The 15,236-nt window shown below is 36.8% G+C and overlaps 1 protein-coding gene and 1 long non-coding RNA gene across 13 annotated transcripts in view; both read right to left on the bottom strand.

Moving 5' to 3' along the window:
- Window positions 1–1,169: 1,169 nt before the first annotated feature.
- LOC131434573 (uncharacterized) lies at window positions 1,170–1,887 on the bottom strand. The gene is made up of 3 exons (XR_009230355.1): window positions 1,769–1,887; window positions 1,537–1,710; window positions 1,170–1,426 (listed from the first exon to the last, which is right to left on the bottom strand). It is a non-coding gene; the product is annotated as an uncharacterized LOC131434573 (long non-coding RNA).
- A 1,387-nt stretch (window positions 1,888–3,274) lies between these two features.
- LOC131436062 (neurabin-1) overlaps window positions 3,275–15,236 on the bottom strand; it is a 149,579-nt gene continuing 137,617 nt past the window's right edge. For all 12 annotated transcript variants that reach the window (XM_058604511.1, XM_058604516.1, XM_058604517.1 and 9 more), the window contains one exon: window positions 3,275–15,002. In XM_058604511.1, the coding sequence (XP_058460494.1) occupies window positions 14,724–15,002 (279 nt within the window). In that variant the 3' untranslated portion in view covers window positions 3,275–14,723. The remainder of the gene's footprint in view (window positions 15,003–15,236) is intronic.

Raw genomic sequence — 15,236 nt, 5'->3', positions numbered from 1 at the left:
TGACGGCACCGTTGATTCCGTAGTTAGTACGACGTAGAGGCAATCTGAGGAGGTTGTTGTTGCGGAGAGCTCTGGAACGAACGTTGATGTTGATTTGACTAAGAAGTGCTGGGCAATCGATATTGTTCGTCAAGACATCGGCAATCAGCATTGCACGGGACAGATCACGACGCACTTGCAAAGTATCGAGCCCGATAAGCATTCCACGGCTTTCGTAGCTCGGCAGCTGATGAGGGTTGGTCCACGGCAATTTGCGAAGAGCGAAACGAACGAAACGTCGTTGGATTGACTCAATTCTGAGAACACCATTAACATAGTGAGGGTTCCATATCACCGAGCAGTATTCGAGTGTTGAGCGAACAAGTGAGCAGTAGAGCGACTTTAAACAGTATATATCTGTGAAGCGCTTAGCAATTCTCATAACAAATCCCAAACAACGAGAAGCCTTAGTAACTATGTATCCAATATGCTGCTTGTAATTCATTTGTTCGTCTAGATAAACTCCAAGATCCTTGACACAAGTAACTCTTTCAATCGCAGCATCATGGAGGCAATAATCAAACCGCAAAGGGTCTTTCTTACGAGTGAACGTGATAATGGAGCATTTGCTAATGTTTAAAGCCATTCGGTTGATCTCGCACCACCTTGAAAAAATGGTCAGTTGACGCTGAAGGTATGAAGCATCCTCTGCACTCTTGATTATTTGGTATAACTTTAAGTCATCAGCAAAAAATAGTCGTGGGCCTTCTAGTGAGTAATTTACATCGTTGAAATAAAGGAGGAAAATCAGTGGACCGAGATGGCTTCCTTGAGGTATTCCGGAAAAAGCAAAGAACTCCTGCGATAGGCTGTCATTGATTTTGACCGCCAGCCGTCGATTGCAGAGATACGATTGCATCCATCGAAGAATACTGGAACCGAAGCCCAGCCTATCCAGTTTGGCGATCGTGATAGCGTGATTGATTTTATCAAAAGCTGCGGAGAGATCCGTGTAAATAGCATCCGTTTGGAAGCCATTAGACATAGTCCTCTGGATTATCACCCTCATTTTCGATACACCTAACAAACCAACGTCCGCGTCACATCTTTTGACTAATGAGCTGAAAAGTTAATGAAAACCTTATGTTTTTAACTCGGATTTTGATTACTACAAGAAATAAAATGTTGAGTTGAGTTCATTAGGGATGCTTTATTTTTTATACAACATCGATCACATGAATAATTTCCTACCGCTCCGACGAGATCCGAATCCGACTCGATGCCATTTGCCTAAAATCATTGTCAGTTCTTGAATGCTGCTGAGTTGGTGCTGGCATTTCCAGTTCGCTTTCTAGAACATTTTACTACCTTACTATCTACATCATTTTACTATCTATCAAAAAGTCACAATACTGCTCCATCTGAATGCGATCCTGATCAATGGTTCCTGAAATATTACTGCATGTATATAAATTTTGAATGCTAGGCAAAACACACCAAATTATTCGGTTCTGTATCAATCTCGTATTATTGAAACAATATACAATAGAAAATTACCAGTTTTCTGACCGCAAGCTGTCGTATGGTCCTGTTTCCAACCGAGGCGCTCATGAACTCCCTAGTAAGTTCCATAGTTCCGCATCGTAAACAAAGCTCAATTTCTTGTAATAATACAAGGAACTTGCAGCTCAACTTGGCAGATACTTATTGCTCGGCTTCGCAACGGGTATCCTGCAAAATAAAGGATTTGAAAAATCTCTTGTATGCGTATATTCTAGAAATACCTTACCTGAAACTTGGCTGACGGAGTCATTTTTCCAGTAAACACAATCACGCTTTGATTCCTTTTAAGACTATTTTTATTTACCAACAAAATAACTGTGGTAACTAAGGTAACTGTTATTCTAAATCAACAATTTTTGCCTTTGTTGCCAGTTTCAATAAGTTTTGACATTACGAGTTACTGAGGGGTAATGCGATACAGTTTTGATAGACGAGTGACAGGTCGTGTCGTCGGCCAAGCGTTGTTCAAATGTGTGTTCGATGTGATTTTACTAAATATAACAAGGTACAACACCACGAAATAAAGTGGAGATGTTCAGCTGTCATATTAGTGAACAGTTTCAGCAAAAGAATTCCAAACCTACCGAAAGTCCGAAATTAGGCAAGGACAGGTTCTAATTGATTTTTAGTTTGGTAACCTATCATATTCTAAATTAATATAAGATAAATCAATTTTTTTATATCGTTTATTTATACCCGGCTTTAACCTAATTTTGGTCGTTCGCCGGATAAATCAATACTTTTCCTCGGCAGTCGGCTGTCCAAAACAAAGTAATAAAACCAATCATTAATTTTTTAAACAACTAATAGTATAGTGAAAATCAGGGGCGACGGAGGCTCTTTTGGGGTTATACTGAACTCCACACCTGGGAAATGTTTGTCATGTTTATCACTTTCCTTCAACATCCAGCAAAGATAGATAATCGAACTGAACCGATCGAGCACTGAAAAATCATGCAGTCGAGTAAGAGTTCATTGCTCATTCCGCCCTCTCAGCAGGCCGTTCAATTTTGTTGGCCTTTGAGCGCTTGTTGAACGACATATTGCACGAAATATTCGTTCAATTTGCTGGAACGGTTTGTTGTTGTTTTCTCTCTTGCAAAAATAGTGTGAAAATTAAGTGTTACCTTTACATAGAAAGAAATATTTTTTTTATTCTACATGAAGTAGAAGTATTGTGCAGGTATGTATTGTTAGTTTAAACAAATAAGTGGAAAAAACTGCAGAAATTCTGCAGTAAAACTAGTTCAACGGGGCTCCAACTCCTCATGTTAAAAATGGCTCAACAATGGACCTCTGTCTGCCGGATTTGTTGAACGAAAAAAATGGCATTCGGTTCAACGGTCTGTTTCAAAATCGGCAAACGAAGGTCCCGTGTTGGCCTCCCGTTGAACGATTGATTGGACTTTCATTGGACCAATAATCCAACGTATTGGACCAATGAAGGACCACCGTTGAACATTTTTTTCTAAGAGGGATCGAACAGTTCTTCTGTCAAATTTAATACTGACATACAATACCGTTCTATTTGTTTCTCAAAACAATAAACCAATTCCAACATAATAAACCAATTCCGAGACCTTATTCTCATATACCAATCGATTCAGCTCGACACAACTCGACAAGTGTAAGAGTATTTAAAAGAATTAATGCTAATGAAACGTATGAATCAAGCTTCACTGGAATCAGAAAATGTGATATTCATGTTAAAAGAAAAACCTCGAAGAAATCATTTAGTTTAACTACATTTTGTTGCAATCGTTTATTAGTTTTAGAGTTCATGTTTTCGATTTTATTATTCCATACAAAAAAGTCAGAAAAGTTTGATGCTATTCTCAAATATTTTGGCTGAGGAATGGTGTAGTTTTTGGTTTGTTGATCGTTCAATATTTGTTTCGCTTGCTTGAGTAGATTAAATCGGTTGTTACTAGTTTTGGGTTCCGTTTATGTGTATAACTGTTCGGGAAAACATGACTCCGGTCGTTTATTCGTATAATGTTATTTTCTTTCAATGTGATGTTTTAACAACTATCAACGATGCTCGTTCGTGTGAATTTAGTTAAGTTGCGTTTAAGTTTTTTTAATTTTCGGTTAAATGTGCTTGTGCTGACACGTTTCAATGTGACAGTTTGCTTATTAGATGCAATAATTCAGATGAGTACAGTTTTTTTTTGTTTTGACAATACATGCAGGATGAGTGAAAATCAATGGCCTGAATTTTGATACTAACACATTCTTTCTTCACCGTGATTATAATTGGACGTATTTGAATACTGATTTTCTTAGTAGCTTAGTAAAAATAATTAATAATATCGAATGGCATAAATTTGTCGTATCGATCTATGAATTAACGAACTGGGGTTTACTCTCGTGTTTGAAAGACTAAAAAGCCTTTGAGCTAAAAATTTGACCTACACTTCTGATCTGTTGTATATATCATTATTAAAAAAGTTTTAAAAAGTTTGTAGTTTACGATTTTTGCGATGTCGGTCGTTTATCGAATCGAATCGGGTCTGCAAAAAACATGGATTCAAAAATTAATTCGTAAAAAACTGGTACGTTTTCAAAAGTAGTTTCTGTTTTTGTCCGCATGGTAAAATGTTGTGCATCATGGCTTGGTTCTTCTTTGCTTTGTAGATATTATCGGTTTTCATTCAACTTTGGCGGTGGAATAATTTCATGTGAAATTAGTTCTAGATGCATAATTTATGACTGTTTAAAAATTTTGAATCCGGAAATATAACAAAACAAAGTGGACAACCCTAGCAAAGTTTTAAGTTTGCTTCAGTTTCAGTTCTATCATTCATCTCTTATATGAAATTTTGAGCTACTGAACATGCTGCTAAAAGAAATAGTTAGAAAAATGATTAGTGTCGATATTCGGTTTTGCAGAACAAGTGAACATTCGAAAAAATTAAGTAAGGACTGATAAATGAAATCAACCAATGAAAACACAATTTTTCTGTCAGTGTGAGTTTTAAAACTGCGTATTGATTAAAAACCGAAAACAGAACATAAACAGAGTCCTACCCGTCACTAAAATAATGAAAAGGATAAATAAAAATGATATTCGAAAAATAGAAGAAACAGCATTGGTTCGAATCTTTTCAGTGTGCAAGTGAAGATGGCTAGGTTTTTTTTGCGACTCCTGCTAACGGTTTTAGAGTTAATATCAGTAGAATTTTATCATTAATTTATACAAATTTAACGTATAATTTAAAGATTTTCAATAAAGACTTCCGATTATTGTAAATTTTCGAGTTTTCACGAATTCTAGTTTTAACATCAGTTGATAGAAACCAGTCTTTCATTGTTATTTTTTACTTCACTCGAAAACTCCACAAAACTAATCACCTGTGTTTTACTATTTCGAGTGCGCAGACTTTTCCATCTGCAGACATTTGAAGTTCTGATCTGACATCTATTAACCCACCCACTTTTAAATAATTCTGGTAGCCGACAGAAGTCTGACTGGAATCCAGCAGCTGTCAAAATAGCACAGATAAAATTGTGTCATTCTCTTGTTGAATATGTTGAACCACAGATAACAAATATACAGGCTCACATATCAACTGTGTGTAAAATTTGCTTAATCAGCGTGGCGAATACTTTCAGATGTCACCACGATCGACACGAGGTGCCACCACGATTTGGGTGCCGCTTTCACATGAGCCACAATTTTGGTTGCAACATTCACTTCATGCTAGAGTTTTATTTTGCTGTTGGTTAAAATGACAAGTTTATTTTTGTTTTATTCCGATCAAAATCTCGTGTGATTTATGTGACATGGAAATAAATGTGTCTTAAACACTTAGGGAAATCGTGTGATCAGTGTTAAAATCGTTGTAGTTGGAATATTTCTATAACAGACAAGAGGACTTTGTTATCGTTCCGAAACGTAGCGGCAATAGTGTTTACAACGTAAAGCAAATTTGAAATTTACACAGGATTTAGACAAATTTTGTTCGAGCTTGTATATCTATTATCTGTGGTTCAACTCGTAGTTCTTCATTCTTATAGATATTTTGATTTCAAGAGATCCTGCCAGCTAGTGCAAACGAAACACTTCTCATGAGAAAAATCAGAACAGAAAAGGTAGCGGCCAAGTCGGAAGGATCTTCCCGGATTGAAAATTTTCTTGTTTACCTCTGTCTAATAAACCGGAAATTTTTGTTTGTTCTCAGTCGTTCTTTAGAATGAAAATCTATATCTACTGGATTAACCAGTTCGTATTTTAATTTTTAATTGTTTAAATATGTGATGCAATATATTTTATCATTTAACTAATTTGTCCAGCTTGAAAATCATACTGAATTCCGAATAAAATTCCAGACATGTTGACTGGGAGGGTGAAATAATGTACGATTCAGACGATCCGGCTCCTTCCGTCACCGTCACCGGAACGTCAGCCTCCGTCAAAATTAGTCAAATGAGTTTTTAATTTGCACATTCACACGATCCAGCAGAGATCCGAAACGTCAACGGCAAGCTCCGTCAACATTTCTCCGAAAAAATATTTGACGGACTGTGATTATCGCACACATGCACGATTTATATGATTACGGTATTGAGCTGACGTTTGTTATGTATGTATTGGGTGTCGAAATCCCACTCTTAAACGAAATATACCACATATAAGTAATTAAACTTATCAGTAGATTTTCAAAGTACGTTACGTTGTTGAGTAGGACTGATTGTTTTGTTTTTTCCTCTTTCTAGTTAATTTTGAAAGTTATTTACTCGATTAAAAGGTAGGAAAACAACAGATCGATTGGCTTCAAAAGCTCCCAGATCAGAGATGGCATTTCACCAGATTGATACACGCTAGAGTCAGATTTTTGCCACACCGAGGATGCAAAAAACGAAGCACCGCACAAAGAGGAAAGCGCACTTCTTCTCAGTGTCGAATAGACAGCATTTGAGTGTGTGCTTGTGGTTAAAGCAGCTAGCGCGAGTGAAACACATTCTCTTCGCATGAATCGCTCACACGCGCTCTCGTCTAAATACACCCAAGTGACCACTGGCGCGTGATGGTGAGCGAACACTTCTGTGAACTTCAATTAATAGAGAGTAGATCTGGCCTTGCTATGAAAAATTTGCAAGGAAAACCGAAAATTTTACGATAAATTGTTTTATTTTGCGGATTTTGCGTGTCCACGCTTCATCTACGAAAACCATACAGCAGAGTGCTCACCGGCGTGTACACCTCTGTGAAAGTATCTGCATCCACCTCAGAGAATTTATTAGCTAATGCTCTAGCACTTTGGTGCGATTCAGTGGAAGAGGTAAAAGGAAATAAACAAACGCACTCATGATGCGTGCACACTTTACACAACAGTGGTGTATAAATGTGAAAGAGAAGAGCTCTCGTTGAAGTTGTCAGTGCGAGGGGAGAAATTTTGCTTGCTCTTCGTCACACAGAGGAGATAGACATCTCTGTCCCAGATTTTGTATTAGTGGAATAAAATTGTGCGAAACTAAGTTCTTCAAATTCTGCGTGTAAGAAAATGACATGACGGACACGGACAGGAAACCGGATCGTGTGAATCAGAACGACGGTGACGGATGTTGACGTTCCGGTAACGGTGACGGAAGAAGCCGGACCGTCTGAATCGTACTTAACGCGGTCCTTCCCGTCACTAAAATAATGAAAAGGATAAATAAAAATTATATTCGAAAAATAGAAGAAACAGCATTGGTTCGGATCTTTTTAGTGCGCAAGAAAAGATGACTAGGTTTTTTTTTTGCGACACCTGGTGATGATTTTAGAGTTAATATTGGTAGAGTTTTATCAGTTTTAGCTGTAAATTTATTCGAATTTATATTGTAACTTACAGATTTTCAATAAAGACTGCTGAGTTTTCGTAAATTCTAGTTTTAACATCAGTTGGAAAAAACCAGATTTTCATTATTTTTTCTCTTTACTCGAAAACTCCGCAAAACAAATCACTTTATTTGACTGTTTCGAGTGCTGAGACAATTTAAGCTGCAGACATTTGAACTTCAAATGTCTGCCATCTCTTAACCCACCCACTTGTGAGGAATTCTGGCAGCCGACAGAAGCTGTGGGTCTTCTCACTCAATTCCGACAGATTTCCGAATCAACCGGTGGGATTCGGAATCTGTGCTTGCACTGGAGTCGGAATTTATTCGGAATCCATTATGATTTCGACTTTAAGTTTGATTTAAACTATTGAGACAGCGGCCCATTTCAAAGTTTGACGGACGGAAAGTTATTTGGGTATATTTTCCTCTGAAAATAATTTCAACTAAAAAATTAATATTAGAAATTTCCGGACTAACACGATGCAACGTGCTCACCCGTTGAGAGTTTCACCGGAAGTGCAAGATTTTTTTCAGTGTCGGAAAATAACCATAGATCTGAATTCTCGGTTGATTTTCCAAAAGGCCATAACAGCAAGTGACAGTTTCTCTTTGTTTACTTTCTCTTCTATTAATTACCAAGCGGTTTACATGTTTATCACTTAACTCTTTGCATAGAATGATGCTCGAAACGTTTGACTTCCAAACAGAACTGTGAAATCCAAGAAAATCTTTGTAGATCACATCACAATAATCGAAAGAGAGAGTGAACAAAGAGAAACTGTCACTTGCTGTTAGGCCGTTTTCTGGAAAATCAACCGAGAATTAATCTCTCGAGTCTCAGATTTTAACCAAAAGTTAAAATTAACCGCGAAATGGTTCACAGCCTGAATTTACCTGGAAATTACCAAAAAGGCCTACCTTAGTCAGCATCATCCATTCCTCTAACTGGATTGTAGTGAAATCACAGACTAACAGACAGGACACTCAAATTAGATTCTTCAATCATTTTAACGGTCTTTTCGAATATTCCTTTATTTGGGACAGTACTCACATGTGTCATGATGGCGCCACGTTACCCTATCAAAAACATCCTGTCTGTCATCTAGACTGTGTTTATTTTTTTCATTTACCAACAGAGTTGCCATTCATACAGAATTACCTGTAATGTATTGATTTGTATACGTCCATGCGAATTTCATGCAGGATACAGATTTAATACATATGGCCAAAACTATATACATAATTGTGCCTATTTCTCATCCTCCAACGCAAGACAAAATCGAACCCGTTTTGTTACAATATTTACTTGCTTCTGGTCTGCCGCCACTTAATTTCTGGTGAAAACTACCGACACAATAAAAAATAGTCTAGATGAACAACGTTGAGTCAAATAAATGGTTACCTTCCAACATCGCGAAAAAGTTAAATATATTATCAACGTAATCCAATAATTTATTGTGACGATTCATTTTCAAATATTTTGATGAAATCAGGCATCCCTGCAAGCAGCTGATCGGTGTTGACAAACGAGGGGAAACCAACTAGTAAAAAAACTTTTACATAACACAAGGGGTGTACAGATAGTAAATAGTTCGCGCAGTACAATATAGGTGGAGCTAGTGCATCACGAAAAATTATTTTTTATAAGAATTTACTCATACTGTCATGTCTGTTAGTCTGTGGTGAAATGGCGTAAGTCGCCTAAACTTTACACTAACACATTTATAAAATGAGCGAATATGTAATGACATTTATAATGTCACTGTCTATCAAGTTGATCGAGCACCCAACTCAGGTGGAAATTCTGGCAGTCCCAGCAGCGTTTTACTCGTGTTTCAAATATAGAAAAAATAGAACGGCAACGTATACCAGTTTCAAATTTGACAGAAGAACTGTTCGAATAAATAAAACTAAAACGGCTTGCTGGGGATACGTTTGTTTTAGTTTCAGTTATATTATAGACCACCCATATGAATCTTGAAGCTGCGGAATTTGCTCTAACGTTTATGTGAATTAAATTAAATTGAAATTACATTGAATATTTACAATCTTTCCTTCTGTTCCGGCAACATTGATCGAGTCCTGTCCCAAGTCGGATCAAGAAATTTCAAGCTCCCACATTAAAAACCGAAGCGGCTGGGTTGTTGCACCTGAATGAGAGTTCTGTTAGAAATTTTTGGTGGGTGGTGGGGTTGGAGGATTAATCCTCTCATGGACGATTTTTCAACACTACCTTTCATGAACAATAGAGTACTTATTATATAAAAGTGCAAATAACTGGACAATCCATACTTTGTTCTCAGAATTTGTTTTACAGTGTCACTATTGTGGATGCGACGCACTTTTCGTTCAAATTTTTGTGCTTTTCTCACTCCACATTACACCACCCCCTTGAATGACTCCTGCGCACGGACCTGTGGGTTAGAGTTATATTCAGACACTGGAGCTTCCAGTCTGGAAGCATATCTTACAAAAAAGTGCAAGTTTCAGATCTTTTTAAGAATCCCTTCTGCATAAATTGTTACACTATCCGCTTCAACATAAAGTAAAAATGTTTTGTCAATCGAAATTAGTTTTTCGCGAGTGTTCACTTAAGTTCTCATTATTACAATTGTTATACTAATTGTAATAATTTTGCGTCCAGTGCAATTAAATCAAAATAACTTTTCATATGTCAAATTCTGAAGTGGGTCGTAGTTTGAGACTGTGAACGATAGCTATTCTCTATCGAGTAGTTGAATTAAACTAAAATTACGGTCTAATTTAAATTTCGACGGATGGAAAGTTATTTGGTTTTATTTTGCACTGAAAATAAAATGATAGCCAGTAGCGTAATAATTTTAATGCCGAAAACATAACACGAGCTTTGTGAAAAACTAACTTTGTTCGGTAATATATCAAAACTTTTTATTAGGGTATTTTATTCGAGTAAAAATTCAGAAATGCTGTTACACGGAAGTAATTTTTACTAGAAATCTAAAACTTGCATGTTTTTTTAGTGTCCGAAAATATCTATCGAACTGTCAAAGATGGCCATGTCCTCGAGTCTTTCTGACACCATATTTAATAACTGTCAGAATTCAACTAAAAGTTGAAATAATGCGCAATATTGTTCACAGCTAAAGTGAAATCAGACCCTGTCAGCTTGGAGCGATCTCAATCTTCAGTTCAGCAACGCCATCGCACGGCGTCTCATTCAACATGTCATGTCAATTGTATAGGTGCGCAGCCCTGCTATTTTGGCGCGTACGAATTTGACATTTCTCTCCCCTACTTCTATGTATGAGATTCGATGCGGACTCACCTGAGGGCGACATGCTCGCAAAAAAGGATGTTGCCAATTATATGTTCGGGAAATGTGAGAGCTGGATATCTTGTTAATATGATGTCTTTGGTGAAATTCAACTACTCTATAAAAATTGACTATTGAAATATCTAATTTTAATCAAAACTTAAAATCATTGGTGAAATAGCACACAGCCTAACTTTGAACTGGTAAAACTCAACAGTTGAGTTTTTGCTCTCTGTATGAATGTTTTATTACATTCCATCTAGAAGAATAGACTGGAGTCCGCGTTGATTCGAGATTCTTACTGAATTCCACATGGAATTCGGAATGAAAATTTTCCACCCACTTGGGTTTGATTCTAATGTGGGCTTCCCTAAAAGTAGATTACTCATCGAAACCTATTGGTTTGGAAGCTTGAGTCCACCTTTTTGGAACCAAATCATGCATTTGAAGCTTCAAATATTGCAACTGAGTATTGAGAAAAGATTTCATATTTTACAATTTTCTCTCTGAAGAGAAAGTATTGTCGGATTGATTAGTAGTTTTGATTTTTTAGCAAGGTACGCTTTCAAGGTACGCAAGTATAAAATGTCAAAAACAATCGATTATTCAAGAACAATGGCAATTTTGACACTTGTTTCATACACAATTTACCCATTCATCGAGCAATTTCCGCACATCCTCAAATGTTTGGAAGTGTTGCTTAGCCAGTGCGTGTCCGATAAAAAGAATTGATAGTAAGGAGCCAGAACTGGTGAAGCGGGTTCCCAATTAAACGTAGAAATTGTTTGGCTTAATATGATGAAGCGTTTTCATGCCTGCAGAATCACCATTGTGGTCATTTTTCGATTAATGCGGCGAGCTCCAAATTGTTCAATTTGTTGATTGTAGCGGACGATATTAACTGTTTCACCGGGTTTAAGAAGCTACTCTCTTTTAATTACGCCACGTACAAAGCATCGTTTTTTAACGGTTCGGTTTTGCACTCGATGTTGATGGTTGTTCCTAATTTTTTGCGTTTCGGATTCTCAAAATATATCAATTTTTTGTCGTCAGTCAATGGAAAACGCTTTCTGTCGGAGCGTAAAACAAGCGTTTCGCACTGATTTTTTCACATTTCGTTCAGTTTGTGTGGAACCCATTTACCAACCCTTTGTGTTTCCTTTCAATGACTCTCAGGTGACCAAAAATGCTTGCCAAAACACATTCAACTGCTTCCCCATCATTTGTCTTGCTTTTGTATCATTTCCGTCCAATAGTGACAATAGTTCGCATCTTAAATTGCAAACTAGAAAATTTTTTTTTTTATTACACAAGAAAATCCCCTTATGCCGGTCGTAATCGCTTTTCATTTGGCTTTCGCAAATTCGACATGCCCAAGTAAACACATATGACGTTTTCAAGAAGCGGACCAAATTAATTAAGTTTGAAATATACTTTAAAAAACCTGTTTGAATCCACCTAGTGGTGTAACGATGCCTTTCATACTATCATATATAATACTGTGGTATTCTTCAAAATAATTTTCTTCGATTCTTAAAAGAATAACCGAAATCGGTTTGTTAGACCGTCTACTGATAAAAACTATCAATTGGAAAAGATTTGAGGTCGATTTAGAAAGTTTTCTAAGGTTTTTCCCCATTTTAAGTGATGGTATACAATTTTTAACACACTTTACCCTATATTTCCGGATTACGTATGGGACCACAGGACCAGGACCATTTTAATCTAAGTTTGTGAAAATCGGTCGCGCCATCTATGAGAAAAGTTAGAACATATATTTTCTTTTTTTTTGCACATTTTACCCCATAACTCCCGAACCGGAAGTCGGATCTAAATCAAATACAAATTATAATACGAAGTACTCCGACAAATTTTCAAGGACACATTTTGCATCGTGTCAGATACACTGTCAGAGTGTACTTTAACGAATTTTCTATAAAACTAGCAACACTGAAGGGTAAGAACAAGTTCACTATAGTTACTGTTTATTATAGTGAAAAATATGTAAACATATTACTTACATATTTTGATCCTTAGGAAAACTATGGAGCGAAATTTCGGACGACCCTGTTCTTGTGTCACATCCCTCTACTAAGCAACTTCTCACCATTTCGAAAGCTTCTCGGTTTATTAGCCGGCGATATTTAGACTGATTGTTACAGTCTAATACAGCAACGATAAACAAACAAGTTTGTTTTGCACCGTAGCATCTAGCATAAAGCGTTGCCAGAAACGATCTCCTTTCACATTTTCACACTATCGCAACGAAAGGGAGATATTTGCTAGGCTTACTTGTTCAGGCTGTGAACCAAACATTGGCGATTCGTTTATATGGGACTTAGGGGTATTATTATTTGTATTTGTCTAAATAATATTCAGGAATTTTTTATGGGACCACAAGACGTTTCATTTGAATCTAAGTTTGTGAAATTCGGTTTAGCTATCTCCGAGAAAAGTTAGTGCAAAAAAAAACGTTACATACACACATACGCACATACACACACACATACACACACAGACATTTTGCGTACTCGACGAACTGAGTCGAATGGTATATGACACTCGGCCCTCCGGGCCTCGGTTCAAAAGTCGGTTTTCACAGTGATTGCATAACCTTTCTATATGAGAAAGGCAAAAAACATTTCAAGCGTCTTCTGTTGACATTTTAAACTTGCGCTCCCTCGAATATATCGTAGAAAACATCATGTTGAATATGAGTAGAACCACCGCTCTAAACAAAAAAAAAATAGAAATAAATGAAACCAAAAACATAAAGAATTCATTTTCGTTTTATTCACTTGTCGCTCGTCTGCTTGTTCTTTTTTTTGTTGAAAATTTTGGCTTCAATTTAAAAATTCCGTTTTCCTTGTCTAAGCCTACTATTGTTCCTCTTGTGACTCATAAATAATAAATACATTTACAATTACTCATAGTTGCCTATGCAATGTTGCTTGGATGAATCTCGTTTGGATTTTTGAATTACTCTTTTCAATTTATTCCGCTACTATTTTAACGAAATAGTACATACATATTATTGCGTAAAGACAATATATCCTCCATTTCAGCAACCTTCTTGTTGTAAGCTTTGTAGCCTAGCTGTTTACCAAGTCTTTTCGTAGCTCCCATTCCATCATTCAAACTCATTTGACACTGATCACAACTCTCTGCCTGGAATCGAACGTCCCGTATGTTGGAAGAAAACTCTACAGAGAATTGAGCAGTGATGTTTTTTCTCGTCAATTGGGTGTGTTTTTAGATTTAAAACATAACTATTTGTGATTTTTGTGTTTTATGTCAACTACACTTCTAACAGGTTTGTTTATTTAGTATAAATTCTATCTTTCTACAAGTCTAGTGGATAGTATGTCCTAGTTTCTGCTCCCAGCAGGCGAACATTCGCAGAGAGCCCACCTTGGAAGACGAGCTCACATCCACTGCTAATGAGCCACTAGAGAAATGTTTAAAAAAAAAAGAACAATGAATGGCTGCTGTTGTTTTTTTGATGTTTCCAATCGAATACAATTGCGTGGTTCTGTGTTTAAATGAATAAATAATCTAAACTCACAGGCAAATCGAACAGAAAACTTCTACAGTAACGCACAACTAAATAAAAAGAAAAATCACGCACCTTAACCTTACTCAAACTTTGTATGGAGAAAATAATCTCTCACCGTCTTTCCACGGCGTCACTTTTCGGCAGTTTCTACCAACTAATTATTGTGTTTTCTGCTTAAAAAGGGCTTTGCTGTTTTTAAATAAACTGTTCTATTAACTGCTATATAAACAAACTAACCAACAAAACATATTTGTTGTAGAATAATTTAAATGGTAAAAAGTATCAAACAAAAGACTCAAACGACTATGCTGTCACTACGCGCCTAAATTTAGTTTCCTGGTTGCTTTTACTTTGTGTAAAAACGTAGAACTCCTCGATCCAACTGTCGTTCGTTCCTCTTACTTCGTAATCCAGTTTCAATAATTATTTTTTATTCAGTTTTTCAATTTTGTTATGTACCGTTACTTAGATAAATGCACATAAAACGATCATATTTGGCTAAACTTGTTACTTCTTCTTCTTCTGATCTTTCTCGGCCTTCTTCTCGGCTTTCTTGATCAGTTTCTCCCGCTCCCGTCGGTCCTTCTCGTTCTGTTTCCGTTCCTTCTCGTTGAGCCTCCGCAACTCCTTGATGTTGCGCTTCAGGTGTTTCTTGTCCTCGCCACCAACGGCCAGAATTTTAAAGTCCGGCTTTTCCAGCTGCAACAGTGCTCCCCCTTCGACCGAGTGCTTCACAAAGGCAGGAATGTGATGTTCAAGACCGATGCCCAGCAACCATTGGCAGACCTGCGGGGGAAGATGGAAAATAGTGAGGCGAACAACGAACGAAAAGTAATGGGGTGAGAAAAAAATGCAATCGCTGTTGACTGTCAAATACTGTTGCATTCGACTTTTGCTTCTAAAACTTGAAATTTTGCTCAAGGAACAAATGCTTCTCTACAAAGCTAGTGCATCTACTTCAACTAAATGAAACTTATAATGCTGTGTACAATCAAATCTATGAATTAAATTTGATAAGAA

The sequence above is a fragment of the Malaya genurostris genome, chromosome 3, assembly GCF_030247185.1.
Source record: "Malaya genurostris strain Urasoe2022 chromosome 3, Malgen_1.1, whole genome shotgun sequence".
NCBI lineage: Eukaryota > Metazoa > Arthropoda > Insecta > Diptera > Culicidae > Malaya > Malaya genurostris.
This window is presented reverse-complemented; position numbering and strand designations above follow the sequence as displayed.